At 46.3% G+C, this 22,297-nt stretch overlaps 1 protein-coding gene across 4 annotated transcripts in view; it reads right to left on the bottom strand.

The window, feature by feature from the left end:
• The window catches only part of BOC (BOC cell adhesion associated, oncogene regulated), a 77,705-nt gene that overhangs the window by 21,498 nt on the left and 33,910 nt on the right, over positions 1-22,297 (bottom strand). For all 4 annotated transcript variants that reach the window (XM_025199660.1, XM_006020135.3, XM_006020136.3 and 1 more), the window contains 3 exons: positions 15,230-15,409; positions 13,732-14,010; positions 565-711 (listed from right to left, as the gene is read on the bottom strand). In XM_025199660.1, the coding sequence (XP_025055445.1) occupies positions 565-711; positions 13,732-14,010; positions 15,230-15,314 (511 nt within the window). In that variant the 5' untranslated portion in view covers positions 15,315-15,409. The remainder of the gene's footprint in view (positions 1-564; positions 712-13,731; positions 14,011-15,229; positions 15,410-22,297) is intronic.

Raw genomic sequence — 22,297 nt, 5'->3', positions numbered from 1 at the left:
AGACCCACCCCCTCTCACTAGACATGCTGGAGGAATAATTCAGAATAAAAACCAAACTGGGACATGTTCAATTCATCCTGTTTCCTTTTTCTTTTTGTAAATCATCGTTGATCCTGGATTCTTAGGCACAGTACAAAGGAGCTGTGCTCAGCAGCTGGCTTGGGGTAACAATAAATATCAGGCAAAGGAGGAAGGTGGTTGTGCCAGACTAAGTACACCTGCTTGCTTGATCTTGGAAGCCAAGCAGTCCTGGGCCAGACAAAAACATGAATGGGGGCCCATCATGGAGCCCTGAGCACTTTAGGAAAAAGCCAAGGTGTTGTGGTCAAACACTTGGTGAATAACAGACCACTGTAACTGAATGGGTGGCAAGACTTCACAGGACCTCACTGTTTCTGATGGATGAGAATTAAAGGGACGCCATGGATAGGAACTTGCACAACTGCAATAATCTGTAAGGAAAGTTAATACATTGCCAAAGGGTGTGAAAAGAGGGCACAGCTCATTGAAACAGAAACAAACAGAATGGTGGATCCCACCTCCTTGTCCCTGAATGCATCGTACCTCTGGAGGACTCTAGCCACTCATGTTTCACACTGTAGCGCACCAGGGCCTTTGGATGGCTTTCAGGCAGGTCACAAGCAATGACGGCAGTGTTTCCTTCATCCACTTCAATCACATGCTGGCCATCAAATTTGAAGTCTTTGAGATCTGTTGAAAGGATGGTAACAGTGAGATGCGGTAGTGAGGCAGAGAACATAGGTTTCAACGGGACTAAGCAAACCTTCCAATACTAAAATTGGAATAGAGTATACTATAGGGAACAAGAGAATGAAGGACATGAATGCATAAGAAAAGTGACTGAGAGAAACCAGGGCATCAGCTGCTCTGCAGTAACTGACTATGTGTATGCTTTTACTCTGCAGTAAATTAATGCTTACCACTGGGCAAGTCTACATGTTCGTTAATGCACCGTAGTTACTGCACAATGAGTTTAGTACTTCCTTAATGAAGTATTAACTGAATGCACAGGAACTACATTTACCATGCAGTAGTGCTGGTGCACAGTTTTTTGTGACGGTCACTGTGCAGTAGCTTATTAGCATGGCTTTTGACCAGCATGCTAATGAGCACTGTTATTAGGCTACTGCACAGTAAGTGCTTCATGTAGATGCACCCCCTGTTTCACTGAGGGCTAGGTTACAATGGATTAAATTGCACTCACCACAGGGTAAGAGCAGGCACAAGGAGAGAGACTACAAGAACAGGTGACATGCAATAAATCCTCTCCCTCATTTATCCCAGATAACTAGTTACCATATTTACTTGAATAGAAAATGACTCTGATTATAAGACCCCTCTCCCTCCAGTAATTAGATTCTATATATTAAAAATTTATAAAATGTGTTATAATTTTACAGACACAGAATCTAATTATTAGAGGTTTGCCCTGAATTTTTCCCCCTCCCACTGCTACAGCAGGGACAATAAATCTGGGGGGTCAGATATGCCTTCACTTTCTGCTTCCTACCAACCCCAAACTTTTCCCCTGGTAGTCCCTTCCTACTGTCAGACCCGGCTCTGCCTGAGCACACTGAAGTAAGGAGCAAATTTAAAAACAATAATCTTGAAATTAAACAGGGCTGTAGCAATTTGCATATACTACCTATGCACTTAGTTTATCCAGAATTGATGCCTGTTCCTTTTATTTTATTTTTTTTAAACTCCTGCAGTTTCAGCACAGGTACTCCATAAACATATTTTTGAGTGACACTTTGGCACCTACTTATATGTAATACAACCTATGCATGATATTGCTCCAAAGCCAAAGGCTCGTAATTTATCATATAGTTAACTAGGGTAAGCCCCAGATTCCACAGCATTTCAAGCCACCTTGACCCCATAGCTCAGCACTGCTCAGTATGTACGTGTACTTCAGATCCACCCCCAAATAATGTGTGCTAATTAGCCCCCACTCACAACTGGAACTGGGTGTTCTTGTCAGAAATCCTGGGGTGCTCCAAAAATATACATGCAGATAAGGTGCAGGGAACCTAATCCGGCTTCACCTCATGGAGGGCAGGGCCACATTAATCATATACGCCAGGCCGAGAAGGGCCAACAGAGGGATTCTAGGTGAACTGTATGCAATGTCATGGTGGGGGCTACATTCAATAGGCACTACCATACATCTTATTCAGATAGGTTGCACTAACCTATCCCTGTGGTAAGTTCCCATCAGCATTTTTGGCACCAGAGTGGGTGTTGGAGCTTGTTTTGGCCTTACTGGGTGCTGGTTTGGTACTTCAGTACCTCCAGGCCTGGTGCTTGATCCCTTCCAGGGGAGCAACTGCCCATTTTTTTAAGGGTCATGCAATAAATAAATAAAGATTTCCATCAGCATGTTTGCCTAATATGGACCATGTGTTTTATAGCTATGCTCAGTGTTGGCTGCATTTAATCAACTTCAGAGTTGGTTTCCATGGCTGAACACATGCTGCTTTTGGCAGCAGTTTAGTGATAGACAGTGTATTTAGTTATATTTCACTGTATGCGATTACAAGATGAGGGGCTTTTTTCCCTTTTTCCCCCCAAGCCAGCTGGGGGCTGGTGGGAACCTTGTCTTGTATTTGAATAAATACAGTAATTAAATGCATGTATGAATACATGAACAGCAGGCCCATGTAGTCTAGGAACTCAAAGAACTGTATGATAGTAAACAATTCAATTTTCTAGCACCCCAACACAGCAGGTGTGGACTTTGATGTCCCTGCACACGAGACTGGCTTGGTGCAGAACATTAGTCAAGTTTGGGTCATCTTTCTGGTGCAAGGATTAAACCCTCCATGGTATACAACTTTCACCACCTTAGGCTTGGAGTCAGAGCCTCCATTTTATTGTGGTCCTGGCACAGATTAAGTGTTGAAGCGCTGCCCTCAGCAATTAATAGAACTGGCCTTTTTTTTTTTTTTTTTAATCTCTATGACTGAATAACTCCAAAAACAGCTCATCGTGAGACTTTGTGAATAAATTACTCCTTGGCAGTGTCTTGGCAGGAAATATTTTAGCCAGAGAAGGGAACTTATTGAGAAACTTAAAAGCAAATGAAAAAAAAGAGGTACAGAGAGGGTGCCATTTCAAATATAACGGTAGCACTCTACCAGGAAGCTATAACAAGCAGGTTTAACATCGTGAGATTAGTCCCTGCCAAGAGGGTACACAGAATGGAGAACACGGAGGAAAGAGAATTACTGTGCATCACGAACACTTAGAATATGATTATAGGTAGAAAACAACATCCCTTTGATCTGCTCCTTGTGAGCCAAACACTATCCTCTTTCTGTGAACCAGGAGATGGTCTTGATTTAGCAAAAAGGGGATAATGACATCCCAGAGATGTCACACAGCGGGGCTTAATTCATTGGTGGCCATGAGATGCTTTGAGATCCTCTGAGGGAAAGTACTGGAGATAGGTGAAGTATTCGCTACCCAGATCTTCCCTCTGTAGACTGTTTTATCTTCAGGTTATGTCTTCGCTGCTCTGTCACACTTTGCTAGGAATTTGACAGCACCCTTTAACACTTCAGGAGCTGTGGAAGACAAACTTGGTTCTGTTGCACCCTGCATGTTCTCAGCAATAATGATGATTGCATAGTTTGAGAGCACCACACTACATGGGATGGGCACAAAGACACCAGGGAAGAGCAAAGAACTAGATGAGGTATAAAAACCACCATGGACAAAGCTTAAACGACCTACTGAGCTCCTGGATATTATGATGAAGGCTATGGGAACGCTCCAGACAGTACGATTAGACTGATGAGTGCAGGATTCAATAGGTTTACCCACAGTATTTTGGAACAGAAGGGAAAACAAGACTCTTACTGCAACTCACGAACTTGAAAGACTTCCCCACTTGGAAGCAAGTGGGGGAAGAAATAACATGGAACATGAAAAGAAGGAGGCTTCTTCAGAGCCCACTTTTCTGACTATAATCACCATGTCACACCCTTCTGTTGCTTGAACAACAAACATCTCCAAACATGGCATTCATGCCCGGGTCAAATGCTCTACAGCCAAAGGCTGGTTAACCACTAGATTACTGTGATGGCCTGATGTTCTTACATCCTAGTTTGCTTAGTGAAAGATGGTGGAGGTGGGGATGGTATTAAAACCAGAACACAGCTAGCAGCTTCTAAAAGCAGTTCTGCACATGAAAATTAAAGCGGTTGTTACAGAGACTGGAAAATAGTAGGAAACAGAGTAGTCTGGAACTGGACTTTGTCCCAGGGCTTTTCTCTGCTAAACCAGTTACCAGTCCCAGTCCCTTAGTGCACGCCACATTCCTGGGGGCTAAACAACCGAGAGAAGGGGCCTTGAAAAGAGAGAATGAGAAAAGCAGACGGAGAGGGGTGGATCAGGTTTCACAGGGAAAGCATTTGACGTGACACCTGCCTGTGCCTGCCTGCTGGTACATTTGAGAAATCCATTAGGAGAAAAAGTTTTCACAGGGCTATTCACCCAGCCCACCCTCCTTGGCCCAGTCCTCTACTTTCTTCCTCCCCTGCCAACAACATTCTCCAGCTGCACTTCTTGACCAACTCCACATGAGCCAGAGAAGCCATAATGGAAACATTTCAAGGACTCTCCAGTCTTCATGAGCTGACTGACCCAGATCCTGCCCCCTCACCACTCTGCATAGCTGTCCCCTCCTAGAAAAGCTTAAGCCAACCTCTGGGGGCACGCAAGGTCTGCCACTGCCTCATAATAGAAATTTTGCTGTAACAACATACATTTTGCTTCCTTTTGGGATGGGTAAATAGTGGGGAGGAAACGCTGTCTTTTTAAAGTGAATCAGAGTAAATACCAAGGTGAATGGCCAGCAAGGAAGTGCGTCAGGTCGAGATCAGCCACTCAGGTGAAATGCAGAAGTACTGCAGATGCTAACACAGTTCCAGTCTCAAACTGGTCATGGCAGGCATGTCAAGCTCACAGGATCTAAGACTAGACAATCCCAATGAAGCTCACAGAAACCTATTTCCAAACCTGCTCCTAGCGTATGTGTCCTAGTGTACATGTGAACGATGAAAGAGAAGCACCAGGAGCTCCACGGAGAACACCAGATTTCCAAAACACACATCAACTGAGCCTACAATTGCTCTTACACCAAGTTCAGTCATCAACCTGCCTGAACCACCCAACTACATTGCTTTCTGATCTTCAGCTGCACTAGTTTCTGATAACAATTTGACCATCCAGGTGATGGAATAATACAATCCACGTTTAAAAAGATGCTCAAGCTTACCACAAGTAAATTCAGGCATGTTTCTTCTTGCATGTGAATTAAAGTCTTTTGAGTGTCCTTCAAGACCAATATTTATTTCAGCCTGTTGCAGCATGAGCCGCGTGGTAAGGCTGCGTCTTTGCCCTACAAAAGTAAAAGTATACCAGAAGAAGTAGAGGTGTACTGTTTTGGGGGCACAAAAGCTGTAGATCTTCAACACCTCCAGCAATGTGATTGCATTAATACTTAATAAAAGTTCATCTTCTATACGACAGCTTCACAATAATGCATGTTTTCCAAATAGCAAGTCAGGGCATCGAGATGTGCCCACATTGCTGCTTCCAACCATTGTGTTACAGCAATGCATTCTGACCTACCACAACACAATAGCATGTTGTCATCATAGAACAATTATTTTGCCTGTTACAACTATTTGGGCACGTACAACTGGGACCAGTACAACTATTTGGTGCTGTAACCTGAGGCCGTTTGGAAAACAGAGAACAGCACAGGGATTGTGGACTACATGTGACCCTCCCTTGGCAGCCTGGGAGAGCGGAAAAATGTGTTTTTGTTCTTTGGGATTTATACCAGTGCTCCAACTGCAAAGACAACTCTGGCTCCAAGGTTCTCCCACCCACAGTCATGGAAAAGTGACATGAAATTTCTCAAACAGACTTTCTGATTAAAGCAATACTCTTTGTAATTTTAAATAAAAAACAGCTCTCTTGGCAACGTGGTGAAAAACCTCCCCAAATGTAAAACTTATTAGTTGTCAGGCTGGTTGTTTGGAGAGAGTTTTAGTGCTCAGATTTGAGAAAAGGGGAGAGGAAGGCAGGAGGATAAAAGGGGGAGGAGAGGTTTTGTAATGTCATAAAAATGATTTGCAGCGAACATGTTTAATACTTCAGGAATTTCTTGGCATCATTCAATTAAAATACTATTAATAATAAAAAGAAATGAGTGAACTTCAGAAATATGATTAATCCTTTAAGACAAGCTGAGGATGGGAGCCATGTTTCCATTGGGTATTAAAGCCAGATGAAGGTTAACTCCTAACGTGCAGGATGTCTGGAGCATATCTGGTTCCTCCTCACTAGTGGGGAACAAAAGAGGAGGCCTAACTTTTCTTTCTTCCTTTAAAATTTGATGAAGAGATAAAACAGTAAGTGAAGCAAAGGTGGAAAGAGATGGAAGAAAGGTGAGAACCAAGTGTCTGCCTGTCCACATCACATCTATTTCTCTGTTCAACAAAATATAAATGAGCATCAGGAAAATTAATGTCCACCCTGGTGGTCTGAATTCATCATAGCCAAATTAAGATCTCAGAGCCAAGGCACAGGCTCCAGCAACGCTGGCAAAGACCTGTACACACAGAGAGAAACCCAGGAGAGGGGAGCCTATAAGCCAGCAAGCTAAGAGAAAGAACAGACCAACAGCTCTGATGCAGGACAGCTTGCCAGGGAACTTAGCTCTTTAGGAGATGGAAAACTACAGTGCAAATTCTGCAATTAAAATACCATCTTGGACACAAAAAGTATCTCAAACAGAGGTGGAGGGGTAGTGCAGAAAGACAAACACATAGATCTGGGATTCAAATTTGGGGAGTTTTATTTTAGGCTGCCCACTTGTTACGTGACTTTAACAAGTAATTTTCCTGTGCTTTATTTGCCTTTCCTGTAAAACGGGTGCAGTCTCCCAGGAAGACCCTATGAGGAGAGGCTATGGGACCTTAACCTGTTCAGCCTTCACAAGAGACGGCTGAGGGGGGGGCCTGGTGGCCATCTATAAACTTACTGGGGGGGACCAGCGGGGAATGGGAGAGACCTTGTTCCCCTGAGTGCCTCCCTGAGTAACAAGGAATAACAGCCATAAGTTGTTAGAGACAGTAGGTTCAGACTAGATATCAGGAGGCGCTACTTCACAGTCAGGGTGGCTAGGATCTGGAACCAACTTCCAAGGGAAGTAGTGCTGGCTTCTACCCCGAGGGTCTTTAAGAGGAGGCTCGACGTTTACATGGCTGGGGTCATTTGAGCCCAGTTCTCTCTCCTGCCCAGGGCAGGGGGTCAGACTAGAAGATCTGCAAGGTCCCTTCCAACCCTATATCTATGAACCTCTGAAGGGATAGAGCCAAGGGCTCATGAGATGGCAAAAACATCAAGGGGGCCTTATGCCCACAGAGTTCCAGAAATGCCAAAACTCTTTGGTTTCACAACTCCTTCTTGTACCCAACCAGAGAAGGAAACCAGCATAACCTTCGTCCTTTCACCACTCAACCACCCAACCTGGTCTCAGGGGCTGGCAAAAGGCCCTGAGGTTAAGGAACTGAGCAGAAAGGATCCTGAGCAGGAGAGAAGAGACAGCCCAGAGCAGTGGCTGAGGAGACAGCAAGGCACCACAAGAAAGGCTAGATATGGAGCATCAAGCTTGGGACACAGAATAAACCATTCTTACTATTGTTTATTGAAAAGTTGAATGCCAAATTACCATAAACGACTGCTCCCTATAAACACCACTTAGTTTTATGGACTTTTCCTCAGGCCTGCAAAGTTGAACCTACATTCCCTTCATTCCCTCTGTGTGCGTATATGTGTGCACGCAGATGGCACCTATGCAAACAGTGCTGGCCAACAGAGGGATGGAGCCATGGTGTGGCACTGCTGAGAAGCTAAGGCCAGTGCTACTTGTGCCACCCCGTCCCTGCCTGTGTGGAGGTATTAGAGGAGTGGGAAGGAGCCCAGGACCTCCTTCTGGAGGAGAGGATTCTGGAGTCTCTCAAAGCTCCATGGGAGACCACATCTGCCTTGTACCACCCAGCTTGCTGCTGCTTCTTGCATGGCTGTGCCCCCCATATCCACTACTCTAATCCTCCCATGCATCCACCTGATTAGCCCGTTCAAACCTTGCCATAAAATCCACATCTGTTTACATGGGAGCTGTGGTGGCTTAAAAACACCAGTGTCTGTATGGATATTGGAGGCTGCTGGATGGAAAGCATTGGGGATGGACAGTAAATGGGGAGTTCTGGGCATGCTGGCTCCATGTTTGAACAAGTGCAGAGATGCCGCTGGATTCCTTTAGGAAGGACCCTGATCAGAGAGAGGAAGTCAGCCTCCGTGTCTATCTGTGCCTCAGCCCAGTGATGGGGAAAGCTAAAACCAGTGTTAGCTATTGGTTAGGAGTCTGCATCACAGGATACTCCAGTGCTGGAGACTATGTGAGGGGACCGACCAGATGAGGGATCAGATCAAGCCAGGTGAAGTGGGAGGCTTTGAAGAACTAAAGCAAAAATACAGATTTCTCCACTGCCTTTATGTCAAGGGCAGAGCAGGCTTGCTGCAGGGTGGTAGAGCCTCAAAGACCAGGAAACAGTCAAGACTGAGGCCCCTGAAGCACTAAGGAGGGGTCAGGTATTCCTCACTAATCCCTGTTGCGGCTGCCAGATCCCTAGCGGGGTAAAGCTTTCGCCTGCACAGAGCTGCATCTCAGTTGCTGCTCTGCTCCACGTGAAGAGTAACAGACAGCCCTTTCAGAGCAGCATAGCAAGAGCCCGTCTCTCATGCACACATAATCCCATTCCCCCTCCACTCCTTTCATGCATGGTTATCCTCACATCACACAGCAACCCCCACCCCAAACACACACATGATGCGAGTGGTCAGACACAAGGCACCCTTCAAACAGCTCCTCACACACACACACACACACACAGACCTCATTACACCCTCTCTCTCACATATACTCTTGTCCCGTAATGCCCTCATACCACCCCTTCAAAACACCTTACCCCATACCACACACCACCTTGTGCACACACACCAGGTCTGACTGGGTGCCATATCACAACCACCACACCTCGTCTTCACTGCTGGCCTGCCTCCCTTGTGTTGACAGACTCAGGAAGCACCACCTGTGTTTTCCTTCCCTCCCCTCCTCACTTCACCTCTGGCCTTGGAGCAGGAGGCCTTTGGAGGAGCCAAGCCCAGCAAGCAAATGCTTTTTCAATATGGAGCTGAAGTTTCCCACCTCTACTGTGTCAGGGGAGTCATCAGAAGAGAGGCCCAGACAGGAGGAGAATGAATGGGGCCGCCTGTAAAAGACAGCTGCAAATTCCTAAGGGACTTCAAGCCTGACCCATGGCAGGGGTCACTGCCTGCTGGCACTTTCACTCACACTAGGCTCGCCCCCATGGGCTCACCCTAGGCAGAGAGCTACTATGCTACCTTTGCTCACAGATCCTGAGAGGCTTATGGAATGATTTGCTCCACTCGCATAGATTCATAGATGATAGATGATCTGTTGAGGTCAGAAAGGACCTCAACAGATCATCGAGTCCAACCCCCTGCCTGGGCAGGAAACAGTGCTGGGGTCAGATGACCCCAGCCAGATGCCTATCCAGCCTCCTCTTAGAGACCCCAAGGTAGGGGAGAGCAACACCTCCCTTGAAAGCCCATTCCAAATTTCCCATATGTATACCCCTCCCCCATAAAAATTCTCCCCTTTGTCCCCTCTTCCCAAGAAAAGATAGTGGCCCAGTGGCAGAGCAGGGAAGACATCTCACTATGGCTCAAGAGGCATGAATTTGAGCCCTGTCCCCACACTTATGCCAAAGATGACCCTCCACCAGGAGGGATACCTGACATTCAGATGGGGGCTGGGGGAAATGGGATGGAATGAAGTCATCTCAATATGATAATAGCCACATCACTGCCATTGTTTGAGCTGCTGCACTAGCTTTCATTAGTACTATATTTGGCTGTGAATGCACTGGGGAGAGCATGGGGACAAACTAAGGCAGACAGGGACCTATTTATTTTGTAAGTTCCTGCTAGGTGCCCTAGACCCACCTCCCCAGAGGCAGGTGCGGGGACTGGGGAGGGAGGACACAGATGCAGCATCCTGAGGAGGCTACAAGAAAAAGTGGTTTGGAAATGAAGATTTTGGTGTGATCGAATATGTGCCCCCTGGGGAGAGGCTACAGATATATTTCATACATAATAAAATAATATTTAAAAACAAGCCCACACCAGGTAACCTTTACAAAGTCTCAATCCACACTGCAGTACTCATGTGACCATGCATAATCCTTTCGGGCTGGCTAGTCACTCCCATTATAAGGGATGAGACAGAGGACAGCTCAGAGACCTGCAGGTGGGATACAGAGTTTTAATATCCAGATTACCTTTCAAAATGCATCAAGGATTTATAGTGATCAAAGTTACCATAGTCTATTTAGTGCTTTGTGAGTAGAGGGGCCAAGCCAATTTGAACAAGAGACCCTTCCCGCCACACACCTTTTAGCAGCTGAGCAATGTGTGAGACTTTGACTGACAATTATGGAAGCGATGCTCTTTCTGTTGCTTTAAGAAATCCATCTCTCAACCTCTTTTGCAAATCCCTCACTCCCCCCAGGGCTACAAAACAACAGTCATTTTATCTCTGCTGCAGGAATTAGCTGCTAGTTTCAACTAGTCCTCCAAGGCAGGGTGAACAGAGATCAGCTTAGGCATCAGTCCCAAATGCTAAACTACAGCTGCCAACAGGTCAAAAACATTGCCAGGGCTAATCCACTTTATGAAAAGGGCCACCAGAGACTATCAGTGGGTTGAGTATGCATATAATTATGGGGGACTGTAGGGATCCCTTTGAGAAGGCTGAGGGTTACAAGTATCTAAGAGTTTGCCAGAAAGCACAGAAAACGCTCTGGTTACCCCAGCTCATAATAAAAAAATAAAATCATACCCTGAAAAAACATTGCTCCTTGTTTTTCTCATGCATGTCCCAATCCCAGTTCTCTCCTGCACATTGTTTCTGGATCAGGCTAAAGCTCTTACAGTGCTCCTATTGAGTCCTGAAGCTGGAAGGAGTCCTGGGACCCAGTTGCTCAGGTCCCAAACACACGTGCTGGCCAGTTCCTCCAAAGACCATCCAGACTTTTGCCTATCCCAGAACTGACAGCCTGCTCTGGAGTATTTCAAACCATTGCATGGCAGTTATAGTTGGCTTTCATCTTCCAGAGGCAGGAGAGAGAATGCAAGATGGGATGACAGAAACCAGTCACAAACTGTGGACTACATTGCAAATCTGCGCCTGCATTTATCATTGGCACGTGGTGTTTCAGACTTACACCAAGCTGCTACTGAAACCATGGCTCTTGACTGATCACTTACCACCTCTCCTACCTGAGAGAGAAAAGAAGGCTCTTCCCCTTCCAGACACAGTTCTTCCCAAGGTGGGATCTATTTCATGGTTCTCCAACACCTGGGAAATACACTGCAGCTGTCTTGTGTCCCTGTATCACTCTTCTCAAAGACTGCGGGGATCAGTGGGAGGTTCTCTCTTGGGTGTCAATATGCCCCAAGGGGAACCAGCCTTTTCTCCACATAGCACTGAAACTTTGTGGGGAAGGGGACATGGAGTCCCATGGGGTGTCACCTGTTCATTTAACCCACCTTCAGCATCATTTCTGAAGACCCATGCAGTGACATCAGTGTCCTATCCCTGCTACAGGTAGGGGGCAAAGCCATTAATTTCTCACCCTCCTGCTGCAGCCTCTGGTCCTCCTCCCTCCTCTCAGCAGCAGGAGGCTGGCAGTAGTGGTAAAATCTCACTCATTATTCCCTTTCCTGGTTCCAGCTCAGTAGCCCCAGCCAGGGGCCATTTGCCTCCTTGACCTTTACACCTTGTGTGAGACTTTGTAAATGTTGTGAGAAATAGAGTTGCATTGGCAGGGAGGTACTAAGTGGAAGCCTGGAGCATTACCATTCACTATTTGCTATCTAGCTTGGTGCAGGTGAGGGCAAAAATGATGAACCTGAATCAGTCCTCTGGCAACCCCCGGGGTCCCAGCCCAACACTAGATGTGGTTAGACTAGATCTGTCCAGAGGGAGATGGCAGGACTGTCCTGCACACTAGTTGCTCAACCTCAGTCAGTGCTGGAGATGGCTGTCTCCCTTCAGTCACCAGAGCTGGAAGGGAAAGGTAGCAGCCCAGGTAGATGGAACAACAGCGGCTTTGTCTAAGCAATGACACTTGAGAGAGCACTAGGGAGGGCCCAGAGGCAAACAACGGTACTAAGGAGTGGTGCATGTGCTGCTTTCCTCGTCTTTCCTAAACGCAAACCATGCCCTCAGTAATCCCATCCACCTCTCCCCTCCCCTCCACTATCAGGCCACCAGCAAAACACAGCCCCCATTCTGCTCTGGAATGTGCTCTCCGAAACTTAATCTAAGTGCAGAGCCCAGGCCAAATCCCCTCATGGATTCAACCCAGGGATGGCCTCCCCCTCCTACTCAGCCTTGGCGCGCAGTAACTGCAGCTCCACTTCACTCTCCCTCGCTTTCTCTTTTTTCCCTCCCACCCAGCCCGGCCTAAACATTTCACTTCTGATTAATGTCTCGATGACAAGCCAATAGTTCTTGGCTTTAGAACAAAACCAGCCCCTGTTTTGCACAAACATCTCTTCTCCTTCAGTCTTTGAGGCAAATCCCCTTCCCCAGTACCCTCCGTCAGGCCCTCTCATTATCAGCTGAGAGAGGTTACAAGGCAGCTCTCTGTACCTTGGCCATTAGGGGTAACAGTGTTCTTCTCGTAGACTCCCCCGCTAGCAAATGTCTAGAGCAATTCTGGGAGGCTGCTGTCTTAGTTACTTAACTCTTTTACTCCCTTGTCCCTTCTTTGGGGAGCCCCTTAATTCTTCCAGGTGATGCAAGAAGGGTCAGCTTGTCAGTGCCTGCACCACCAACCTGGTGGCATAAGAGAATCCTTCAATTTAACCAGCTGAATCATCTCACCACAATGTGGCTGTGATAGCTGCCGTCTTGGCTGGCTCTAGGCACTGAACTAGCGACTTGCCAAGCAAAAAACAGGAGGTCTTTTAGCTTGAGCTAAGAGCCAAGACTCGCTAGGCAAGCACTGTAACTGTTTCTCGTTCTTTGAGGATCAAGAAGAGACAACTAAAAAGACATGTTGACCAGTTAGTTACACGGCCATAGGTGGGTATTGTGGCTGTGTGTGCATCATGTATCAAATGACCGTGCTCCTCTGTCATCATGGGGTGAGAAGACAGATGGTCAATAAAGGGATTTTTTTGGTAGTGGTAACTGCAGTCAATAAGGAAGTAGTGAATGAAATGATCTAAGAAGCTCACTCAGATACCATGGCAATACTCAGGTGCCTTATCGTATGTCTACACTACAGTGGCAGTGTGTCCCAGAAAGAATGCCCCTGAGCACTCCCTACCCACCCACGCCCTCAAGTATGCTCCAGTAATATGCTTTTCTCAAAGCCTGGGAGCAAACTAGGATTTGCTACTGCCACAATGGTTACTCCAGGACCAGCCTATCCCACTGCATCACAAGCCCTGACAGCCCCAGGACTGGAGTCCCAATCAACATGAGGGATTAAAACAAAAAGGAAGAGATGGCAGAGGACAAAAGCTACTCACTGGCTAACGTCACTGTGGCTGGGACACTGGCCACAACCCCCTCAGGTACACGAGCGATACACTGATACCGGCCTACGGTGTGGTTGTTGAGAGCAAGGATGACGAGTTTCCCTGGCTCGGTGTGAATCCCCAGCACCTCATCTGACTCCATCAGCTCCTTCCCATTCAGTCTCCAGGTAACGTTCACTCTCGTGGGGTTTGCCACACAACCCAGACTCACCACGCCACCATATTTTTGGACAATGGAGGCAGGTTGGACCGTGACTTGCAGAGACTCGCCTATGCAGTGGGTGGGGAGAGAAGATGAAATACATGTGAGCACGAGCACACAGAACAGAAGATGAGCTCCTCTGCTGACACATCCTGCTCTGCCTGGCAAGCACCACTAGTGCTGACAGATTCCTCTCATCTCTTTAGACAAAGCCTTTCTTAGAACTGTGCCATGATTACATCTCAGGTAGAGTGAGGGCTAGACTGAGAAGCCTGGCTCCTGATATGGAGCACCCCAGAGCTTAGAATATGCTGGGATCCAGGGGTCTGGCTTGATCTACTGGAAAGCGGAGGATGTAATTCTGACCCTGAAAGTCCAAGCAACATTTGGTTCCAGGTTCCTGTTCAAACTGCTATTTCCAGCCTTTGTTCAGCTGTGGCTGAAGCTGACATGGGGAATCATTTATGCTTGGGGATAGCATCAAGTTGCCTAAGCCCTCATCAAGGTGCCTCCTTTAGGGAGGAAAGTACCATAGGAAACTGTCGGGAGCCTGCAGGCAAAGCACAGAAGTAAGAATACATTAACATTCTACCTGGGGCAAAGCCACAAAAACTTTGCCCTCATGAAAAATACTGGCCTCTCCAGACCATCAGAGTGCACCATTCATCTTGGCCAAGCTGCAGTCATGAAACTCCTGGCCCTTCTCTTGGCTCATTCTGATCTGAGCTAAGGGGAAGACAGGGAACCAATGCTCTCATCTGCTGGAGTGTGTAACCTCAGCAGCAATCATCTCCAGTGCACTGCCTTCAAGCAATGCTGAATCAAAGTTCCCCCTCACCTCCAGGATAGTTTCTTCATACTCCCTGGGTGGGCTACCTACAAATGGCAGGAAAGCAGCCTAGAGCTCTTCCTTACCCATGATTTCCACTGCAGTGGGAATGTGGGGTGTCGACATTATGTCCAATAGGGCAACAGCCATTTAGGAAGAGCAGGAAGACGGGGATGCTGGACCTTGGTTGACCTAGGTTAAAGGAAGGGAGCTGTGTCCAGGTGTGTGGATTCTCTTTGGGACATTTTCCCTTGGAAGGATAAGGAAGCAGGGTCAATTGCATGTTCTGCAAGTACGTGACAGTGCAAATGGCCCCTTTACAACTGTGGGGGTGGGGAGGAGCTTGATGCTTTGGGGATGGAAAGCAGAGTCCATTCCCAGAGGCACTTCAGGATCTTCAGTTATTTGTACTGTTTTACATTTGCAGAATACAAAAATGAGAACGGCATGGAACTCACCTAAATTAGCAAAGCAACTAGCAGCTGCTAGGATAAGGCAGGGGATGGTGGCCACTGGTCTCTTCCTTCCAGGTGTCATTGTCATCCCATGCAGCGTAGCCTGGAGCAGAAGGGCCCAGGCAGGGTTCCCATAAGTTGCCTCAGAAGACTCAAGGAGGTGCTGTGGCTTCCTGCGGTGCCCTGCAGAAGACAGGAAAGAAAAGGGGAGGGGGGAATGTCAAACAAGTCCCTCGTATTCTTTGTCAATCCTTAGCAAATCCCCGAGACTGAAGATCCAAGCGTATTACAAAAGTCAGCTCAATGGCAATTCTCCCCATACCTGATCCCAGCTCAGATATCACTGCCTCTCTGCAGGTACTTTACAAGAGGAAGGGCAAACCCTGGCCAGAGTCCAGTGCAAAACAATGCTCTGGGCTGCTCCAATACCAACTAAGCTCCTGAGGGGTGCAGAAAGCCAAAAGTGGCCCACATCTAACAGAACACTTGCACCTTCTCTTAGACAATTCATTCAAATCATTTTACAGATGCCAATAAAGCACTAAAATGCCCCCACCCCCCAGGAGGTTAGTATTGTCATCCTCATTTTTCCACATAGAAGAAATAGATACAAAAGGCATTTAAGGAATTGTGGGTCCTTCTGAAATCTGGGCTCTAAGGGCCTCCCCACCACATGCGTGCTCAAGCTAGAGATGGAAACAATGCAACTGCCTTAAAATGGTAAGCTCTGTCATGGCTGCGTTTAATGCCACATACCTAGTGCTGCTCGAGGGTAGCTGTGTTGCATCCATTTCTGTGTACTGCATGCAAAGAGTAGATGTACTGTGCCTCACACAGTATTGCTCCCTAGCATGGTCTGGACATGTCAAAGTTCACCCAGCTGGTCAGGTATCACAAGTCTCAGACAGAATCACACACGCATGGACACACATCACGCTCTGAGCACTGTGCTATGCTATCTTGGCACACCCCATGACTTTCGGGAGCTAAACATGAGCATTCTTAGCAGAGTGTGGGTTAGGATATTTGTTGGGTTGACTTTCTTTTTGGCTGTGACTATAAAGACAGTATTTTGGTTTAAATGGGAAAACAAAAGAGGCTTTTTTCCCCTGCAAGCACACATACTCCTGGGAAACAGGGATTATGACAGGCTGAGGGGAGAAACCATCACTGGATCTATCAATAAATCCACAGATCTATTTCAAGCATGCTTCTCTATTTGATCTAAGGGCACATCTACCTGTGGAGTTACTCTTGAACACCTATTCTCAATTAATTCTCTGTGTGGATGTTCTTATTCCAGAATAAGGGTGTGGACATGGGAACAATTTAGTACAGGGTAAAAAGTAGGGCTTTACTGCACATTGCTTGTTCCATAGAAATGGTCTACGTGCATGCCCTTGGTAGGCGGAAGCTAAACTGTGACAACCTGCCCTTTGAAAAAAGAGGAATAAGTTACAATGGGTTTATCCTCCACTTGCTGTGGGACAAATGAGCAGTTACTGCATAGCAGCTGACATAAGGCAAAGCCCTGCCCCCTGTTATCCTGTGGTGAATTGTTCAAACACCCACAGCAGATTGGAACTACCTTCATTACAAGGGCAGGGGATTTAAGGAAAGGAGAAATGTTCCTGTCAGACAATGCAACAATATGCATTTTGAATACCCTCTAGACACATTTTCTCTATAGCGCTACTTAGTACCTGGAATTGACAGCCCCAAGGTGCTGCTTAAAAGAGAGTTTCAAAATTATTAACACTAAAGGTGCTGGTAGTGTTGGTGCAGAAGTCAAAGCCTGGACTAGTTCTGGAAGCCAGAAAGCTAATACAGTATATGACATTTTTTGCCATGGTGATATCAAGTAGCTAACTGCAACTGGTATCCTGGAGTCTTCAAAACAGCATGAGGCTTTTATATCCCAGTTATCACTTTACCCTAATACCTACCTGTGTTTTAGCCTCTTTTCATGACTGTTTTAAATCAAAAGGAAAGAGAAGTAAGTTATGTTGCTTTTGCTAGAGAGAACACAATGTCCCCAGCACAGAGCATCTGTCAAGCAGCTTAGGGCTGGAATGTTGGTTTATTAGATATAAGAAGAAAATAAATGTTTTTCAGGACCCCAAAGCAAAACAAAACTCAAAACAATTTGGGGGCTGATTTAAGTCTGCCTTGGCAGTTCTGGAAAGCTGGAGAGCAAACCACCTTTCACCTCTCTGGTTTCACCTTGTTTTGGCAGAGGGAGGAATGAACATTAAAAGGAAAAGAGATGTTTTGGGGTACCTGTTGGGAGAAGGAGGAAGGGGAGTTCTGATCAAGACCACTTTGTAATTCTCATAAAACACATCTTGGCTTGATACACAGAGGCAACAAACCAAGATGGATAGATACACACTTCACAGCTAGGATTACCGTGTGCATACACAATTAATTACCAAATTGACAAAGTCCACCAAATGAAGGAGGGCCACAGGTGGCTGTGGAGAGAGACCAGTAAATTCAATCAACATTCTTGATAGATTCCAGAGATTTGGTGTGGGATGGAGAGGGGTAGACAACTCAATGGTATGATAGTTCTCCAGACCTCTGCTAGAGCACTGGTGCTACCACAAGGATACTGACCTTTCCTTTTTTAGCCAGGACTGATAAAAAAGTAAACACATAGCATAAAACATGGAAAATTAATGAAATCATGACTACTGCTCAACATCGAGGACCGGATTCGCAAAAGCATTCAGCTCCCAGCCTATATCGGGCTCATCTGAGTATCTGGACACTTATTTGGTGCCTAAGCAGGAGCTCAGCAGCTCTGAAAAACCTGCCCTGAAGCTGTCTGCATTAAACACAGAGCAAAAACTCAGAGAGAAGTAGATGCCTCTGTCAGCTGAGGTTCTGTCACCACCCCGGCTTTCTTTGTACCTGGGTAAGAGAGAGGGGCTGAAGGGAAAAAGCTCAGCTCTCAACTTAAGGAAAGAACCTACCCCAATTCCCCCATTACATCTCATTTGCAAATCCAGGGCATGTGGTCCCCTGGCACTGGGAAATCGTAGGCTTTCAGTCCCAATGAATTATTTTCCATCTTTCTACCCAACTATACAATGAGGGCTCACTCAAAATACTCTTAATTTCCTTTTCTTCTTTCCCTGACAAACTTCCCCTTTTTCTTGCAAAAGCTCTTTCCAACAATCATCAAGACCGTGAGTCCCAACACCACCTTAGACCTTAACCTCAGCAGCTGCTCTGGGAAAGAAAGAGTTAAAATAATTTAAGGGGCTTCAACAGGGGGAAAGGCTCTCTCTCACTCTTTTTTTTTTTTAATGCTTTCCTGTCAGGTTAAAATAACAATTTCCTGTCAGTGGAGGGAAGGTAGTAAGTCCCTTTCAGACAGCCCAGTAAATCAAAGGCTGGGCCATTAGCAGAGTGAGATTAACGAGGGCTTCATCAGATGTGTGGAGTGTAAAAACTGTCAACCAAGCTCCCTGCCCCACACACACTGCACAGAATAAATGGGAAGGATGGGGGTAGGTAAACCAGAGAAGGGAAGATAGCAAAGTAATAAGAAGAGAGAAAAAGGAGGGAGGAGAAGCATAGAGATTTGCATTAAACACAGGCAGCAACAGAGGTGTTTGCTGATTAAAAGCTGAAGGTTTTACTGAGGAAATGCTGCCCACAGCTCCAGACCCCCTCCTGCTTAACAAGGCCCAATCAAACAATTCTTGTTGCTACCACACTGTTTGTAATTTATGAGGTTTCCAAATGGAAAGCAGCCCTGGTTTCTGCTCTTGGACATGAATGTGCTCTTTATAGCTCCAGGCTGGAAGGAAGGTATGCGAGGAAGAAACGAAAAGCAAAGTGAAAGAAGGAAAACACTGAAGACAAGAAGAGTCCGTCCTGTTTTGGGATGACTATCAACGCTTTCCCCCACCAGTGCTGGGGCTGGAAGAAATCAATATAGCTTGGTAGTGTGATTGATTAGTGCCGAGAAATGGGAACAGTTTTGGGTTGATTCCACTGCCACTGACTCACTCAGTAAACTTGGTCAAGATACGTAATCTTTACGCTTCAGTTTCCCCTTCAGTACTTTGGGATCGGAGGACAAAAGGTGCAACAGCAGTGCTAAGCACTGCTTTCAGATTTTATTTTTACCTGTACCTGCAAGAGCCTGGCACAATGCTGATGGATTTCCCTGTGGTGAAATGGATACCAGAACAGAACAGAGAAGGAGCTCAATTTAAAGGAGCTTCTCCAAGGACAGTCTGACTTGTGGTATAGCTTCTGGGCAAAAAGATACAGATGCCCCCCCATTTTTTATCTCCTTTGGCCATTTAGATTCCCTTCTCCCCATGACAAGCTGCAAAGCTGAGCTGCCATTAAAAAGCCTAGCTGCATTGATTTTGCCCAGCACCTCTTGAGCTGAAGCAGCCTGTGGAAACTGGGACTCCTGTCTCAGCCTCCTCGTAAATGCCACCTTGTAGCAGCTGTACCCTAGACTACACTTCAGTGGAACTGCACACAAAATTAGCAGCGCACACTCATCTCGTAGTCCGCAGGGGCCAGACGTGACTGAGAGAAACCAGGGTATGAATTCAGTAGTCACGGGCAAGAGAGTAAATCACCCACTTCTTCTGTTGCTTGGTGACATTTACAAGGGAGTTAAGGCAGAAGGCCAGTTTACATCAGCCGCCTCAGGTCAGACACACCAGTCTGTGCACACGGGTTTTCTGAGAGGCCAGTCTGCTCAAAAGCCCAGGCTGCAAACACTGGGGAAGTCTGGCTGTAGATCCAGATACAAAATGTAGCGACCTGGGAACATCTGTAGATTTTAAGCGACTATCTGCAGTTGATGGGACAGGCAGAATTAATGGTCATGGGCTGAGACTACATTTTTGGTTGTTCCAGCCTGTTAGGCAACCTGTTTCTTCCTCATGCAAGTGAGGGAAGGGAGGAATAATTTACCTTTGGAGAAGTGGGATTTTTTTGTGATTAAGTCACTGAACGGGAAGACCCCCGAGATCTACGCTACAGCTGCACTGCGTGACACTGAGCAGTTCACTGCCACACTCTGCATCTCAGTAGAATAGGAATAATACTAGACTTCTCTCTTAGCTTTTGTCCAATCAGATTTCAGCTCTTCAGAGCAGGAATCATCTCTTACACTCTTCAGTGCCTGGTACAAGGCCCAAATATCAGCCGAGATCATTAGCCATTACTGCTGCAATGCAAATAATAAATAACACCGCATAACACTTCAATAGTCCTTTGCAACCGTAGATCTCCAAGCATTCAATAAAAAACAGACCTGCCAGTCACATTTTCAGACAGGAAACTGAAGGCTGTGGGAAGGAAATGACTTGACCAAGATTATACTATTAGCCAGTGGCAGAGCTGGAAATAGAACCCAAGGCCTTCTGACTCCTAGCTGAGCCTTCTCTAATAAACTGAAACACCAGAACTGAAAAGTGCCATAGAAGAGGTAAGAATTTTTAGGAAGCAAGTTAACTTCTCAATCTCCTACCAAAGAGCCAAACTGGGTTTAATTTTAGCACTTCTCACTGGAGCCACAATATTGGCCACAAGTGCTGCCCTGGAGGAGTCTGAAGAGTAGGAAGTGCAGCTGTGGGAAAAGTATAGTTCTTCTTCGCAACAGCAGTAACACACACTGAATGGACCAAAATGTTTGGGAGAGCTGGGGTCAAGATCAATGTTGAGTGGCATATGTAAGACTGGAGGGAAAAAAAAAAAAAATGTATGATATTGTACTACAGTATTTGAAGCCTGTATCCTAATGCATATGTGCACGGAGCAAAATTAGGATTGTGGTTTCCTCCTTAACTTTGGCATTTTTGGCTTCTGAGGTTTAGCTGTTGCACTCTAACCTTTGATTCATGCAGGTTTTTTGGATGGACTTTCTTAAGAATAGGGGCATTCCCCCCCCCCCCAATAAATAATTTTAAATGATGGGGGAGAGCTTCAGGCTTTGATCCTCCATGACTCTTGATGGCTGTTAGTGAGATTAGAACCTGTAGAGCAGTAGCAATGCAGAAATATTAAACTCCTGTAGCATTATGAAGTTAACATGTTTGAAACATACTTAGGAGTAAGCAGAGCATCACAGATGTGCAGCTCAATGGATCTGCCTTGTAAACTGGGGGCTAGTTTTGTTAGTGGGATCATCAGAGGGCTTTACAAAGCAGGATTTGCATGAAAGTACCTTTCTAAAGGTATAAAGCAGGCTCATGGTAGAAAATGGGCTTCACATTAGAGCAGAATGTTTCATAGAAACAGAACCAAACCCCAGACAAAAATCTTATAATAAGGTTACAATATTACAACCCATGTTACGGGCTGTTTCATCTTCCCTTAACATGAGACTACTGGCCTTGCAGTCTCACTCCAACTACAGTCTCTGCTATGGTATCACTGTGGAGGGACTGAATGAAATGGCTCAGGAAATAGCAATGGGCTATGGAACATTGCCTTGCTTGTTTAAATCTGGCCCAGGTCAGTAGTGACAGAGTATCAGCATTATGTGACATCTCTTCAGCAACCTCTTTGAAATGAGAGTCAGCTGCTCCCGAACAGCCGCCCATCCTGCAGGCCCCAGGAAGCCCGCTTGCTGGCAGTCTTGGCAGGCCCAGTAAGTGCTGAGTTGGCTGTGGAGGCTGAACTGCTCCTCTCTCTGCCCAGAAATAGTCACTCCGAGTTGGGATAGTAAGGCATGTCCCGGGACTTCCCTTGTCAGCTTACGGGGGCCTTTAGTCGCCAGGGGTGTCAAATAGAATATTGCTCAACAATTTAATTCCAGATGCAAAGCAAGGGGAAAAAAAAAAAAAGTGATGCAATTATTTCCCATCACCAGTTCCTCATTGCTGCAGCTCTCCTTATTCCACTTCTTGCCTCAAATGGAGACTTTGCACCCAAACAGCATAATCCGCGATCCTCTGCCCCTCTCCAAAAATGGCCTCAGACCTTAAAACGGATGAAACCTCCTTGCCAGAGTGCAGGGGAAGCAAAAGAAAGAAACATGCCTTTTCTTCAATATATTGGCCCCCACACGCACTTAATTTCCCCCCT

Source organism: Alligator sinensis, unplaced genomic scaffold (genome assembly GCF_000455745.1).
Source record: "Alligator sinensis unplaced genomic scaffold, ASM45574v1 scaffold343_1, whole genome shotgun sequence".
In the NCBI taxonomy this organism is placed as follows: Eukaryota; Metazoa; Chordata; order Crocodylia; family Alligatoridae; genus Alligator; species Alligator sinensis.
Note: the sequence above shows the minus strand (reverse complement) of the source record. Positions and strands in the feature narration are given on the sequence as shown.